The following is a 14,819-nucleotide window of genomic DNA, read 5'->3' on the forward strand; positions in this document are numbered from 1 at the left end:
TGAGTGTTATCATTTTGGTTATTGCATGAACACTGCATCACAATCTGGGGCATTGTAATACTGAGGTAATGCCATTAAGAAGAAAAAAAAAACACTTACCATCATAGATATGTGGATCACTCTGATTTGGAAATATAACAAAGAAAATGATGGAATTTATACTCACATGTCATAAGGTGGAAAAGAGTATTTTAAAATGGTTGCAGTGTGTACTGCACTAGGTTAATAAAGTAGGTGTACTGCTTTTAATAGTGATCTAGTGAATCAGCTGCACACTTTCAATAATAATGCTGTGAATATTGTAATTCACTTCTGTGGCATCTGTGACACCTTTCAAATGCATAACAACCAGTGCTTACGTATGTTTCTCTAACCTGGTATAGTGGCTTTAGTTTAATTTAAGTCTCCTTCATTAAATTAGGAGCAACTGCATTCAACACTGTTTGAATAATTCACACTTGATTTGAATAATTTGCATGCTTCTACAGAGCACTTTGGGGACCTGACCAAAACCAAGCCAGGGAAAGACACACAGGCAAAAGAGCCTGTCCTTGTCACTCTGGCACTTCACCTGCTAGAGATAGCTTCGTCTTTGTACGATACCGCTACAGGACAAAAATTGCAGTACCACTGTGAGTGGAGCCACCAGGCTGACATGAGGCGACAGCATCTGTAACTTCACCAAAGTGGGAAGTGCAACGAGTCTGCCCCCTTTCTCATGTGGTGAGGTGGCGTGTTGTCGGAAATGTAGAAGTCTCTCTGTGGCCAGAGCTGCGGGAACTGAAACTGTGTTTATGTAGGCAGCAGAAGCAAGGGAGAACAATAGAAGGGGTGGAGCAGAGCTTAGTATTTATTTGTATGAAACAGGGCCGTGTGTACTTCTTTGTTTTGATTTTGTTTAATTTGCGTAAAACACAAAACATAGGCAAGCCTCGGCCTTCTCCTTGAATGAACCGTCTTTTGCTTTGCCTGCACCAAATTAAAGAACTGGTGTACAAAAGCTGGAATATTGCTTGATATTCCTGTATTGGAGTTCCAACAGCCCTCTGAAAGTGCAAGTGGCGTATTATTGCATTTCCTCTTCTTTGCTGGGTTGGACTGTGTGGCACACACACAGCATGGATTCTGTCAAATGTGGAAGTCCGCATGTGTGAGAGAAATTAGTAAGAATATAAACAGCAAATACAGAACTTTCCTTTGAATTCACTTCAGATTCTTGACAGGGAAATACTCTGACTCACGAAAGGTTCAGTCTTTTTTAGCTCTGGTGTTCATCGTTCTGCATGGGTTTTCCACTGCTTTTCCCTTTCCTGGTAACATGATTACTTGGTGATGACTCATGGTGGACAGGGTGATGCTCTTTGCCTACTGAGACCATGGGTGTGGACCTCATGATCTGTCAGTAGTCCTAGTTGCATTCCACGACCTGAGTCTCAACAGGGGTGTCCTTGATTTGTGCAAAGATGTTACCTGCCTTAAACAGGACAGCTGGCATAGGATGTAGATCCAGGGGTCACAGATCTGATTGAGGCAGGCCAGCCGCAGGAACAGCAAAAGGAGATCAAGGTCTACAGTCTCTGCTGACAGGGCGCACTTCAGGATGAATATCTGTGAAGCGGATGTGAACAGGGTAAGACAGGGTAAGCCCTCAGCCCGAGAACACAATCACAGGGTCTGTAATCAATCATCAAGAAACATGAACAGGCTAATTCTGTATTACACTGTAAATTCAAAGCAGTTACTATGTCGGCTTCAAATGTTCACCTAATTAAAAAAAAGTAAGGGAATTTGGATTTTTGATCATTGGACCCATATTGATTATGGAAGAACAGATTAAGCACCAGAGCTGTATGAGTGCCCAGCAGTGACGGGAGAGGAAGGATTCATGAATCTTCTAACAGGTTGAGATACTCTGTGCTTTCAATTATTGACTCCCATTAACCAAAACATTTTCTCTTTATGGCAAAATACTATATTTGTTATCAATGAATTATTTATAAAAAATGATAGTTCCATCCATGCAAGCGTTGATGAACCCCCCTTGCCTTAATAAAGGGCACAGGTCCTTGCACCATAACCAAGCAGTCTGTAAGTCCTTGCCAGTTATAAGAAATTATATATATATAGTATCTTGTGTATGAATAAATCAAAGTAAGTGAAGACAGGTGCATTAACCACTAAGAGACAGGAAAGAGCTTGATGCATAAAATAAAAGCGAAAGCCATAAATATGGATCCTGTGCACTCACCAGCAGGGGGCACCAGCAGATAGAGGTGATGATCATGATGCAGGTGAGCTGTCCCATCATGTTGAGTTCATGGTTCCTGCGGCGCTGCATGGCCTCCTGGCCACAGCACACCCTCAGCAGTGTCACCACACTCACTGTGTTCAGCAGGAAGGATACGGCCAGCGAAAGCAGACCCACCAAGGAGAAGATCAGGCAGAAGATCAGGTCAAGGGGCTTGGAACTGATGTTGATGAAGCACCAGGACCCAGGAACCTGCATGTGGTAGCTGCCCAGCCCTCCTAGAGGCAGCAAGCTGATGCAGCCAGCAAAAACCCATACCATCACTACGGTCAACAGGGCCCGGCTCTTGGACATGTTGGTGGAGCGGGAGAAGGGCTGGTTGATGCCCATGAAACGTTCAACTGCCATGGAAGCTCCCAGCAGCAGGGGGCACAGCCCATAGAAGACCATGGACATGCCCATGAAGTTGCAGAAGTGGCAGTGCGGGTCCAGCTCACGCCAGTTGAAGCGTGTGGCGTGGAAGGAGACCACGATCGAACCCGTGACCAGCAGCCCCATGAAGTCAGTCACCACCAGGCCAGAGAGGAAGATGAGAAAGGAGCAGCGTGAGCGACTCTGGGCCCGCTGGTAGGCCTTGATCAAAACTATGAAGGCAAACAGGTTAGAGCTGAGGCCCACCCCACTGAAGATAGCAGAGAAGTAGGCGATGGTGTGGTTGTATTTGAAAGGTGGGCTGTGTATGGAGAAGCATATAGGAGCTGTCGTATTATTTGAGGAAGCAGATCCAACCATGATTTCCAATGATGCCTTTTATCTCAACTTCCCAGGAAATTTGAGTCTATTCCGCCAATGTATTTCAGCAGCCCTAAAAAATATTGTAATGTACAGTACAGTAAACTCCCAATATGTTCAACTAACATCAATAAAATGGTTATTAAATGTTTATTTGATGATTCATATTCAGTAATGATTGGCATTTAGACTATCAACATAGAGCATTTCTGACACATTCATAAGCACTACATAAAATGACAGAACAGCTAAAGCATTATAAGAGCTTTATAATTTGTTGAATATAATATATACTTTACAGTTCTGTCATGACACATACTAGACAAAAAGATATAATATTGGAAATCTAACATTTTTTTATATGCTTTTGTGTATGGTTTTGACCAATTAAAAGAGCATTTTTAAAAGCTGTAGTTTCTGATGTTTTTCATGTTTGTACAGTTTGATAAATGTGATAACAAATTTGGCATGATGTTTCATAAAGTGCATTGGAATTATTCATGTTCTGAGTGTATGCATCATATTGCCTTATTTCAATCTGTATCACTTTTTACTCTATTATATGGCTTTGTGCATGCATTATGTAACATTCACATGAATATACAAGGAGTGCATTAAAATAACTTAGTTTCTTCCTGAAATTGTTATACTGCTCCAAGAAATCATCACTACTGATGATTTATAACATAATAAAATTCAGAATAAAAACAAAACAAACAAAAAACAGCAGAACCACACATAATATATCAGGAAACATTGGCTCAGACTGAACAAATCACAAAAAGATGAGTTTCAGTAATAGCTTGTTTGGTTGACAGTCTAATGTAAGTTTTTGGTGTTGGACAAGGCAAATGAGACTTTTACAGAAACAAAGATAATTTAAAATAAGTTTATCACTTCTGTTGACTGTAACAATATGATTCTCAATTATTCATAGACAGCTGCTAGGGAACGATTCATAAATTTCAATTTTAATATGTCACATGGTGCATCATTACACATACTTAACCACTGTTATGTGGCAGTTTTAAGAATTCACAATTAACTTGCCATTATTGTGTTATGTACAGTATAAAATAGTCAACCGAGTACACTGAGTCAGCAATGTTCATAAGGTGATGACAGAAGTGTCAAAGTTTTATGTATGGTTCTTATGAATTTGTATCGAGTGCTTTATAATGCATTTGTGAATGTTGTGAATATAACAAAACTATGAAGTTCTGCCAAACAAAAACAATAACCTTTGCTGCTTAGCAATCCAAAGCATGCCACATCATGTTCGGACATTAATCAATTTTATGTTTCCTTCTAACTGATTTGACTTTCATTACTACTGTACATCTAAAGACAGCATTGCTGAATGAACAAAAACAAATTTGTTTATGACCAAAGCTGGAAATGACTGCAATCATAGACTCAAGAAACTAATAAATCCTATATACATTATTACATCACATTATGTATACATTACATTACATATACATTACATTAAATCCTGTATACATTATGAGCACCATAGCTCTCAGGTCTTTTTAAACATGGAAAAAAATGTACTTACCACAGGATTTATGCAATATGCATCCCACTGTAAAATATTTATTTGGTTTTTCTTCTAAAAGTTCTTCTCAAAAATTGTATATAATTATATGGAGCAAAAGGTGCCTGTTCTCCTGGAATAAATGCCTCCAGTCATGATTAATTAAAATATTTGTGCTGTGATTGTGGTGTCGGTCACTCTTAAACACCGAAGGCAACCAAAAGCAGCTGTTGCAGCACTGCCAGTCTTTGCCTTTCTTCAGAGAAACTCTTACTCTTCAGAGAAGTTCATACACTTACTGGCCCTCGGTCCTGTGCTCTCATTTGTATCGCGCAGACCAGGCCAAATTCCAAGCACGCCATTAGCGGGATAAGTCTCATTGCGCAGGTCTGGAATGCTATAATACCCAGGACATAAACAGGAAATTGAATTAAGCAACAAATGTTATACTATCTCTGATGTTATCCCTCATAACCGGGCGCCAGAACAAAGCATTTCCAAAAAACGGAAAATCGTAGCTCGTCGGACAAGTATTTCCAATAATTTACCTAATAACACTCTTCTATATTTAGCCTGAATTGCTTGCCTTGATGTGATGTCAGTTACACTTAGTCTTGAGCATAATTACCTCTGTTTTCTTTGTGTTAAGTACTGCAATTGAGCTTACATAACATAAGGAAGTGAATCAACTGATTATAGATAAAGTAATCTTGAGTTAATCACTCAGTAATACAATCATGGCAAAACATGTGGTGTTCAACCCCCTCTTTCATTTATTTTACTGATGCTAAGTGTATAAAAAGTGTCAAAAGGTCAAACTCCTCTTTTATTACATAGGCGAAGAAATATATCCAAAAGCCTATTATATGTAAACAAGGTCTTTATGGAATTATATTTCTGTTCTCTTATGTTTCTGGGTTGATGAACTAAAAACCACCATCAATGCCGTTTGATGGAAAGTGATGTAAAAGTGACGATAAGACCAGAACTCTAAAAATGTGGCTTCTCTTATGTAACAATAAGTGTCACAATATAACCTATGCTCATGGCGACGAATCACCCTTTAAGATTGCTTCCTGACTTGTGCCTCTTGAAAAAGAAAGACCTTGAAGCTAAACCAACAGAATGCATGCGGTTATTGAGACCTTGCTTTGTGGTTAAGTGTGAAAACACAGCATTGAGTTTACAGTGGTTATCAACAGAATATCACCATCTCACTGATGAGAGCAATGTGCTGAAACATTTCAGTCAACTACTTAAACAAAAAAAAAATGTTGAACATGAATCTACGAATGCTGTGTTTGAATTTCCTTTCAACTATGCAGCATAAATATAGGTGTAAATCAGAGACATCAACTTCAAATATTCATGAAACCTGTGGGATTTAAATAGAAAACACCTATATGGGTCTTTCATCACACAATAATGTGTGATGAAAGAATATCTGCACATGCTGTACCAACATCCATCCATCCACACACACAGCAAATATTAAACCTGGACTTCAGCCTCGCCCTGAAGCATTCTTTTTAAGACTGGCCAAAGACAAGGTGTCTCAGTTCTGCTACAGCTGCCTTCACTTTCCTGGGAAGAAATGAAAGCTCTACACTGTCTCACATATGCAGAATTTAATTCATATCTAAAAGCAAAGGAAAACAGCTGAAACTGCTCTCAGCTAAACATTTCACAGCTCGGATTCACATATGGGTAGAGTGCCAGTGACACATCCAGGCTGAAAACATTCCGTTTCAGTCAAACTGTCGCTGTTGTCGTGGAGAAACTGACTTGGGCCTAATTTTAGTTATGATGTTAATGTTACAGAGATTAAGACTGAGGAGGTAGCTAAGGTAATAATTTTTCAAAGTCTCATTCTGAAGACACTCCATTATTGTCAGTTCACAAGTCATATTGTGAACATCATGTAAATAAATGACTGAAAGGCCAAATGTAAAAAGGCAAATATACAAACATGAAACACATAATCTGAGAAAACAAATAACCTTAAATCCTGCCAAATGTATGTACGCCGATCTCCTAAGTATCATTTACATTCCTCTTGTCTGCTTCCACAGTCAGTGGGAGATGAGTGCATGCCCACTTACAGGACATTAAAATTGGTACATAGGCACGATGTTTTAAATATTCATGGGGTAACTAAATTATTAATGCAGGCACCAGGCTGTCAATACGTCTGCTTTCTCTAATGTAATTACTACTGTGCTGATGCAGGGGAACAAGCAGTTTGTACAAGTGATTCAAATCCCTCTCCCCATATTCTAGAGTCCTTGTACAGACAAAATGTGTTTTAAAAACCGCTAAGGAATTGAGAAACAGACACAGCTTTCCGTATCAACAGTCATCTAGTTTCTAAGATGTGTATCCAAGGTAACCTTGGTTCTAAAGGGTCTCAATAAGACCACAAAATGGAGTTACTATTCAGTGATAAATGGTTTGTAAATAGTTTGTGAATGGCTAGTTTGGGTTACAAAAGAACAAATAACTAACATAACAACTTCTCAAAGGATAAGACTGCATATGTCTCCTCTCTTTCCAGTGCCTATTCCCACTCACACAGATCCCTTCCTTTGCATCAACCGATGTGCAGCCCAAGGTTATCAGTGGTCAACAGGAAATGTTGCAAGGCTAAGCAGATTTTTTTTTCCAAGCAAACAGGCAGCCTTCATTAATGAATATGCAATCTCCCAGTTTTTTTTTTTTTAAGAAGCTCAAGAACCAATGGTCTGGTAAGGTGTAAAAAACTACATTTCCGTCATCACCATAAATATATTTGGTAAGATACATCAATGACTAAGACAGAACACGGATGAGACACAAGCTCTGTGTCTGGTGTCTGAACACTTTAATGTTGTTCAGGCATTGATTTGATGCAGGCAGTTGCACTCAGGGTAACCTATGAAACACCATTGCGCTACTGTCACTTTGTCTCCTTCACTACTGACTGATGCAGAAATACTATGGATTTGATCTTTGAAAGATCTTTGATCTTTTTTTTTCCCCCTCAAAAATCTTCTTTGGAACAGGGTGTGAAAACACTGCCCTAGGTTCACTGCCATCCCTGTCATCACCATGGCAGCTGCCTAATCTTTTGTCATTTACAATGAAGAGGGCAGCTTTGACCTCTCACCCCACCTGCAGATTGACCTTTTGCTGAAATAATGCATTATGCATAAAACAATGTGCAATACTGGAATGAATATTGGCAATATTGTTTTGATGTAATTGGTATGTATTGTAAGCCAGTGTGGTTTTATGATGGCTTTAAGGCTACACGTTGAAACGGCAGGTTGGACACAGCTATTATACCCACCAGGGTACACAACTGAAAAGAGCCTCAAAAATGATCTGTCTCAAGGAATAGATACTATATGGCACACAAGCTGATTATTTTATTATGCCACGTAAATAAATAATGTAATCCTAAATGCCGTAACACAGGTGCCGCCATATTGGTAAAGCTGCACACAGGCTAGCTTTGCATGTTTCCAGCAATAGGAGGGCGAGCTCCGATTCTTATGTGCACTAATGAATGCAGCGCCATTTACCCGGCCCCTCGGTGCAGTGTTCAAACAGACACGTTCTGCTTGGCTTCCCTGCAAATCAGTAAATTCCCAGATAATTGCATTATGGGCCGGACGCCGTTCCCAGCGGGCAGACGCGGGCCGTCACCCTGCATTCTAATTGCGAGCAGCCAGCGCCACGCTGACGGAGGCGGCCCGTTGCCGTGACACGCTTCAGGTGCCAGGGATTAATACCAGGTTTGCGGACTTGGGCCTGCCTCCTCGGCGGATGGCCGGGGCACGCCACCCTGGCTTTGTCTGCGTTGGCGCTTGCAGAGATTCTCGGCTGTACTCCATCTAAATCACTGTGATCTGCGATATAACGGGGTGACTTCAGGTTCATTTCATGCTTTAATATATGTTTCATCTGTCTCTGCTTTTCTCTGACCCCCCCCACCCCCACCACCCTCGGATCACAAAGATTCCCAGCCAGATAACGAGGGGAGTGCAGGTGAAACTGGTTTCTATTACTGATCCCATGTTCTGCAGACACTGAGGCTAAATCCGCTTTTGGCCTGACAAGATGATGTACTTGCAGGCAGAACCAGCTTGTAGACATGCAACCGCTCCTACGAAGGGCAGGATATACTATGGAATTTATTCCTTCAAATGGAGAGAATCTGTCCTGCTGTTAACATTCTGTGTTCATTATTGTTTTGCAGTTTTGCATCATCAGATGTGTTTACTCCTCTCCATTTCTGAACGGTTGCCTTCGTTTGAGACCATGGCCTTCATGCAGTCTGTGGTGGCCTGGCAGGAGTCGTCACAGCAGAGCGATTGACTTTTGAGTACTTTTTTTTGCCTCATGTTGGTGCTCTTGAGTTACCCTCTTCCGCCTCAACAATTTAGATTTTTTTGTGCCATATATTTTCCTCTTAATACAAGATTTTATTGTTACCTTAATCTGTGTGGCTGTCTCAGGTTGCACTACTCCATGTAACACACCCTCCCATAATCCTGAGTTGTGCTGTGTGTCTAATTACAATGCACTCTGACCTTTGAGCTACAAATCTGAGTGAGCAATGTACTATTTTATTTGTCATACCGTATTGTGTTTGGTGGCTACTGCAATTTTAATGATAAATGTAGCAAGAATGTGAACACTGCAGTGAGCTTGGACAGACTACAGAGAATTGTATTCACAAACACAGCATATGTGAGAAAACTCATTTGAATATATTTCATCACAGAAAACAATGCAGGATGATGTTCATCCTCAAAACAAGGACACCTTGGAAGTTTTTTCTTTTTTTTTTTCCCCCAAGCCATCTACTCAGTAAATTGTTGTAGAAAACATAACCTTTTGCAGTTTTTATACTGGAGAGATAAAAAACAGCATCTCGAATATACTCATTCTTTTATTCCATCTAAGCAATTTCCACCACATATGTTCAAAAAGAGCTGCCAGGAAATTATTCAAGGAGAGATGCATGATTCACCACCAGATACACTTTCACAGAATTTCAGTGAGGCTGTCTGGGAACCCATTAAAAATAGACATTGTTTCCAGGGTAGGGACATGGCCAAAAAAATATGAAAAATAATGAAATGCAAAATAATTTAGTAATATAAAGGCAGGCTTGCACTTTCATCTATTTTATTAAAATCAGTGTTTTTTTTATTTCAGAGAGAACCTCTTGAGTTCAACTTCTTACAAAGTGGCTTTGTTAAATTAAATAAATTTCAACCGATAACACTCAATTGGGTTTCAAGACCAACCAATGGCCAGTGGTGAGCATTTCATATTTCCTTGAGAGTCGTCGGGCTGGGTTCAGTGTCCAAGGCCTAGAATAGAGATTGTCTCCTTATCTCCGAGGTTCTGTGAGTACATACTTGAAAGAGGATCTGTAATCTCCCCTGTGGACAAGGGAAACTGATTTGAAGCACTTCAAATGCGGAGCCACATCCTGGAACACAGAGCTCTCCAAAATAACCCTAATTAGAAGCAGAGAAGTATATCCTATTCCCCCAAGAGGTCTTTGTCCTAATTGATGTTGGGTCTGGCCAATCAGCAGACAAAGCAGGGGACCCATCAACAATAAATGAAAAGAAACTAAAAACAAGCTAAATGTGGTAGGTTGCACGACAGACCTTACTGTAGTACACTGGGGATATGCTGCAGTGTGAGCTGTTTAGATTGGAGAGCACTGTGCTCTAAAAAAAATATGGTTTTTAAAATGCAATCGAGACATTTAAAAATGGTATTATAAATTACATCATTATACATGTGACATCAAGATTGTAAAAACTCACAATAATCCCTCGATCCCTCAGTCCAGGCATTGCAGAAACTGCAACATAGCATTTAGTTCAATGAGAAATGCCAATGACTCCTAATACCTTATGACATGAAAATCACACAATGGTCTGGCCTGAAACTAGGCTTGGTCTTGGTCTAATCAACACTAAATATGCCAAACAATCAGGACTGAAGTGGAAGAGCCCAGCTTGGTTTGATAGAAAGTGCCAGGATGGAATACAAAGGAGATTAGCAAGGAGAGGCAAGAGCTTCTCAGAGCACACAAGAGAGAATTAGTATTCATCACAGAGTGAAAAAAAGGCACCTGTTTTCTGAGGATGTGTCTCCTGCACACTGTTTGGCAGAGACCACATTACAGATCATGATACAGAGGGGATTTTTTGTTCTATTTTTTTTTTCTTCTAAGTCTTTTCCCTTTTTCTTCCCTTTTCAAAACGGTGATTTGTGGAGTGCTGGGTGTAGTGAAGGCAATCCACTGTTAAACACATCCCAACAGCCACCATTCTGAACAGAGCAATACAGCCAAGTGGGTGCTAACTGAAAGAGGTATGTGGACCCACTGGTGTCATCTGAGTGGTTTACAGGTCCCCGATAAAACTAAGCCAATTTCTTCTGTTACCAAGGGCTCATTGGCCATTGGCTAGTTTTCTAGCCTGGGCCACAGAGCTCAGAGCGAGCACTTTGTCAACTGAGCCACTCGCTATCCAGAAGGTTTATAACCCACTTGAACACTCATTCATTTTATTCTCAGGATCAGATACCTTGAGCAGTTCAGGGGAAAATATTGCAATGTACACTATATACTGTATCTCAAACTGGCAAGTATATGGCCTTCCCCAGTGCCTTCCAGGAATAAGAAAAGGTCATCAGGACTAACACATACTTACAGTGTAACACAACAGGCTCCATGTAATCTAACCACACAGCATGCACACTCCCACTTGGTCTCAATCACGCATCTGTGGGAGAAGGATTAGACCAGTTAGATAAGGGTGTAGCACAGAGTGTTCACAGGTGTGGCTTGTAAACTCAGGCAGCCCCGGGACCGCGTTCTGTTTTTGTTCCATTTTCAGCAGGGCAGGGGGGAGCGGGAGGCCGGGTGCTGTCCTGCCCTCCCTCTCCCTACACGGCCCGTCTTTAATCAGAGCCGTCAGTCAGCGTGGGGAGGCACTGTATAGGCAGACTGATGCAGCCAGCTTTGGGGGCAGCTACGGTGGTGCCTCTCATTAATCACAACATTTCAATCTACTTACAGAGAAAAAAACGAAGGACAACGACCCCTGAATGAGATCAGAAAATGCTCGAACAGAGGCTCCGAGGGTAAAGTTAGCTGCAAGCATGCAGAGAACCGCACACAAATAACACTGCTTATGGAATACAAAAGGTGTTCTAAAGTTATTTCAGAGTAGATTTAGCTGTAGAAAATGCCGTGGCAGCTCTGTTTTGTGACCTTGCTGTTTTTGGGTGTTTTATAGCTAGTTAATCAAAGAGTATTATAAAGGACATTTGCTTCATGCATGGAATGCAAGTGATACTGTTGTAAGTTATATTGCCAATCTGTAGACACTGTGGTCAATAATGGCATGGTTTCAAGGTTTCATGGTTCAAGTAGAGTGAGCAAGTCAGGATGATCAACTGATTCAGGCTATTCACAGTTAAATCAATGTCAAAGGAAAAATCAACATCGTCATCCTTTGGCCACAGCCGAGATATTTTCCTTAGAAAAAACTGCTTTGGTTAAATTTTTCAAATGAATAATACCATACGTTGATGGTCAAATAGGGAATTTTACACAAAACATCCACCAGGTGGCAGCATAACTATTCAAAAGTTACTTGTGCTCAGTAAAGTGCCACACCTTTAACACATTCAATCAGTAATGCAGTTAAATCAAGTTAAAAAGAATATAAAGTAAAAACATACTTCTGAACAAAACTCATTTAAAATAAACATGAAACTGAAAACACATCCCAGGTAAACACGTTTGCACACATCCATACCATGCAACGCATACCTTCGTGATACTCGTTTCTTGTTTTGTAAATGCATGCCTTCATTTAAATTGTAAATTCTTTTGCTGCTATATATATGTGTGTGTGTAAATCACATTCAGCCTCAGGTTTCCTGTGCTAATAGTTAACTTAGTAGGTTTTTGAACAACAAATGCAGATATTTTATACATGTATATATGTCAATACATGCTATATGTTTTCCCTTGATTTATTACATTATTTATCTCAGCAGATGCCCTCACTCAAGGTGACTTACACAGCTTGCATTTTCCATTTAGACATATGTATGTGAAGCCATTTAGTTTAGGAGCCCTGTCTGATATTAAAAAACACATTTGAATGTCAATTTACCTACCCACTATGCCACACTGCCAGCCAAGCACAAGTTTATGATGACCTCATCCATTTTCCTGATGGTCTGTTAGTACCAACAATCTAACACTGTTTCTACCTCTCCTGTCTCCATACATCTACTTACACAGAATGAAAGGATGTTCTCTTTGATGTGCTCTACCTGCGCCTTACTGAACGCGCAGAGAAAAAAGCTTTTATGTGTAGGATTTTGAAAATTGTTAAATGTCCACTGACACTTCAACGGCAGCACTGTTAAAAGCACACATAGCAAAATGGCTGTGCTAATGAGACGAACGCAGGAGAACTCCCGCATCCACAACAGGCTGAAATCGATGACCGCATCATAAACCAACAGCACATAAAGACGTAAGACATTAGCGTTTTTGGAATGTTCGGTTATTAGTTTTTCAGAGAGTCCATGATTGATTTGTCATTTGCAGACACAGGGTCCCGGTAATCCGATTGATTTCTTCGCAGTTTATTTCGATGTTCTGTGGCTTTTGGGTAATGCCTCTCATCGATTCGGCAACGGTTCGCTTGGCCCAGCCTTTAATGAGCTCACATCTAATTCAGTCCGTAATTAGGCGCAAGCTCATTAGTTTGGCTGTTTATTTTTCTGTTTTCTGCGACAGCGTAAAGATTTTTCTTTCCATGGTGGTGATCATTAAGTTGTTGGGACGCGAGAGCCATTGGAGGGGACACAGTCTGGCTGAACTAAATGGCTATGGGCAAAACATAAGTGAACGACTTGGTAACCAAATGCACAAAGCAGGGAAACAGGCCCGGAGGGTGTTAAGTGGTGAATGAAAGTATTTTCAGGTGCAATTTCCGGGGGGGATGGGCACTTTAATTGTGCGAGGCTTTAGAACAGCCGATTGTTTTAGCAATTCGGCAGTTTTAAATAGCTGATTTGTGAAAGGACACAAACAGACAAAAAAATGGAAGAAACACCTTCATATTCTCACAACAAAGCCCCACTTCCTACAACATGTTTCTTTCTCACATTGACCAAACAGCACATACTGTACCTGTCAAGTGATACCAAGCCCTAAGAGGTTTCCAATTATTAACTCAAACAAATCTAATAAAGTAAATAAAGGTTGGAATAAAAAAAATGGAGGATGATTTATTTCCAGGCACCTGTGTTGAGAAAGAATGGTCTAATATGTACATCATTCCAGACAGATTTCTTCTAATAATTGTTTCCTGAGTATCTACAGACATATGTAGTGACTCACAAAGGACAAAGGGCAGAGATGAACTCATGGCCCCTTGTTCAAGAACACTTGTTTATTAAGATCTCACTGCCCTGACATCTTCTTGTTGAGTCATGCTATGTCTGGAATTTACCATTAAAAAGCTGTAAAACTGTGGTATCTGTGAACCACATCACTGGTACCACATTCACACTATGACCACACAGCAACAACTACATTGCATTTTGATTGTGGGCTGCCCTCTTATTTTAGCCCACACATTACGCAGAAAACAGCTGCTTGGGTCAAGTGTCCTATTGGAAAAATTCACAAACTTCCACACATAACATGTTATCACTAAAATTGGGTGATTTTGCATTCACAGTTAGGCTGGAACCCATGGCCATTGCACAGATTCTGAAGCACCAGCTAAATGAATGTATGTCATATGACATCATATGAATCACACTCAAACACTTCACAGAACTCACTTTGGACAGAAGGAAAAGGAATCAAATGACGCTCAGACATCTTGTTTTCAGACAACCTTTTCTTTAATACAAAGTCAACATATCTAATTACACGGTGGTTTTCAACCAATTATTGTTTGTTAGAAGTAACAATCTGAAGGCGATAGCACTTGGCCCTTGTACAAAGAAAATTTTTTTGTTGTATTCATGTACACACCTTTAATTTATTTTTTAATTGTATTATGTTGTTTTTGTAATCCCCCAGCCAACCAAATGTTCCATTAGCTTTGCTGCTGTAGCTTAGTTTTGCACTGGACAACCTTCACATAAAGACACACAAGTTGAACAAGCTCTAAAGAACCATGGGTTTGT

General features: G+C 40.3%; 1 protein-coding gene across 1 annotated transcript; it reads right to left on the bottom strand.

Annotated features, from left to right (window-relative positions):
* Window positions 1-588: 588 nt before the first annotated feature.
* LOC118795943 (thromboxane A2 receptor-like) lies at window positions 589-4,636 on the bottom strand. The gene is made up of 3 exons (XM_036554754.1): window positions 4,599-4,636; window positions 2,249-3,113; window positions 589-1,608 (listed from the first exon to the last, which is right to left on the bottom strand). The coding sequence occupies exons 2-3, from the start codon at window positions 3,038-3,040 to the stop codon at window positions 1,390-1,392; spliced, it is 1,011 nt and encodes a 336-aa protein (XP_036410647.1). The 5' UTR covers window positions 3,041-3,113; window positions 4,599-4,636; the 3' UTR covers window positions 589-1,389.
* Window positions 4,637-14,819: the final 10,183 nt, after the last annotated feature.

The sequence above is a fragment of the Megalops cyprinoides genome, chromosome 20 (assembly GCF_013368585.1).
Source record: "Megalops cyprinoides isolate fMegCyp1 chromosome 20, fMegCyp1.pri, whole genome shotgun sequence".
In the NCBI taxonomy this organism is placed as follows: Eukaryota; Metazoa; Chordata; class Actinopteri; order Elopiformes; family Megalopidae; genus Megalops; species Megalops cyprinoides.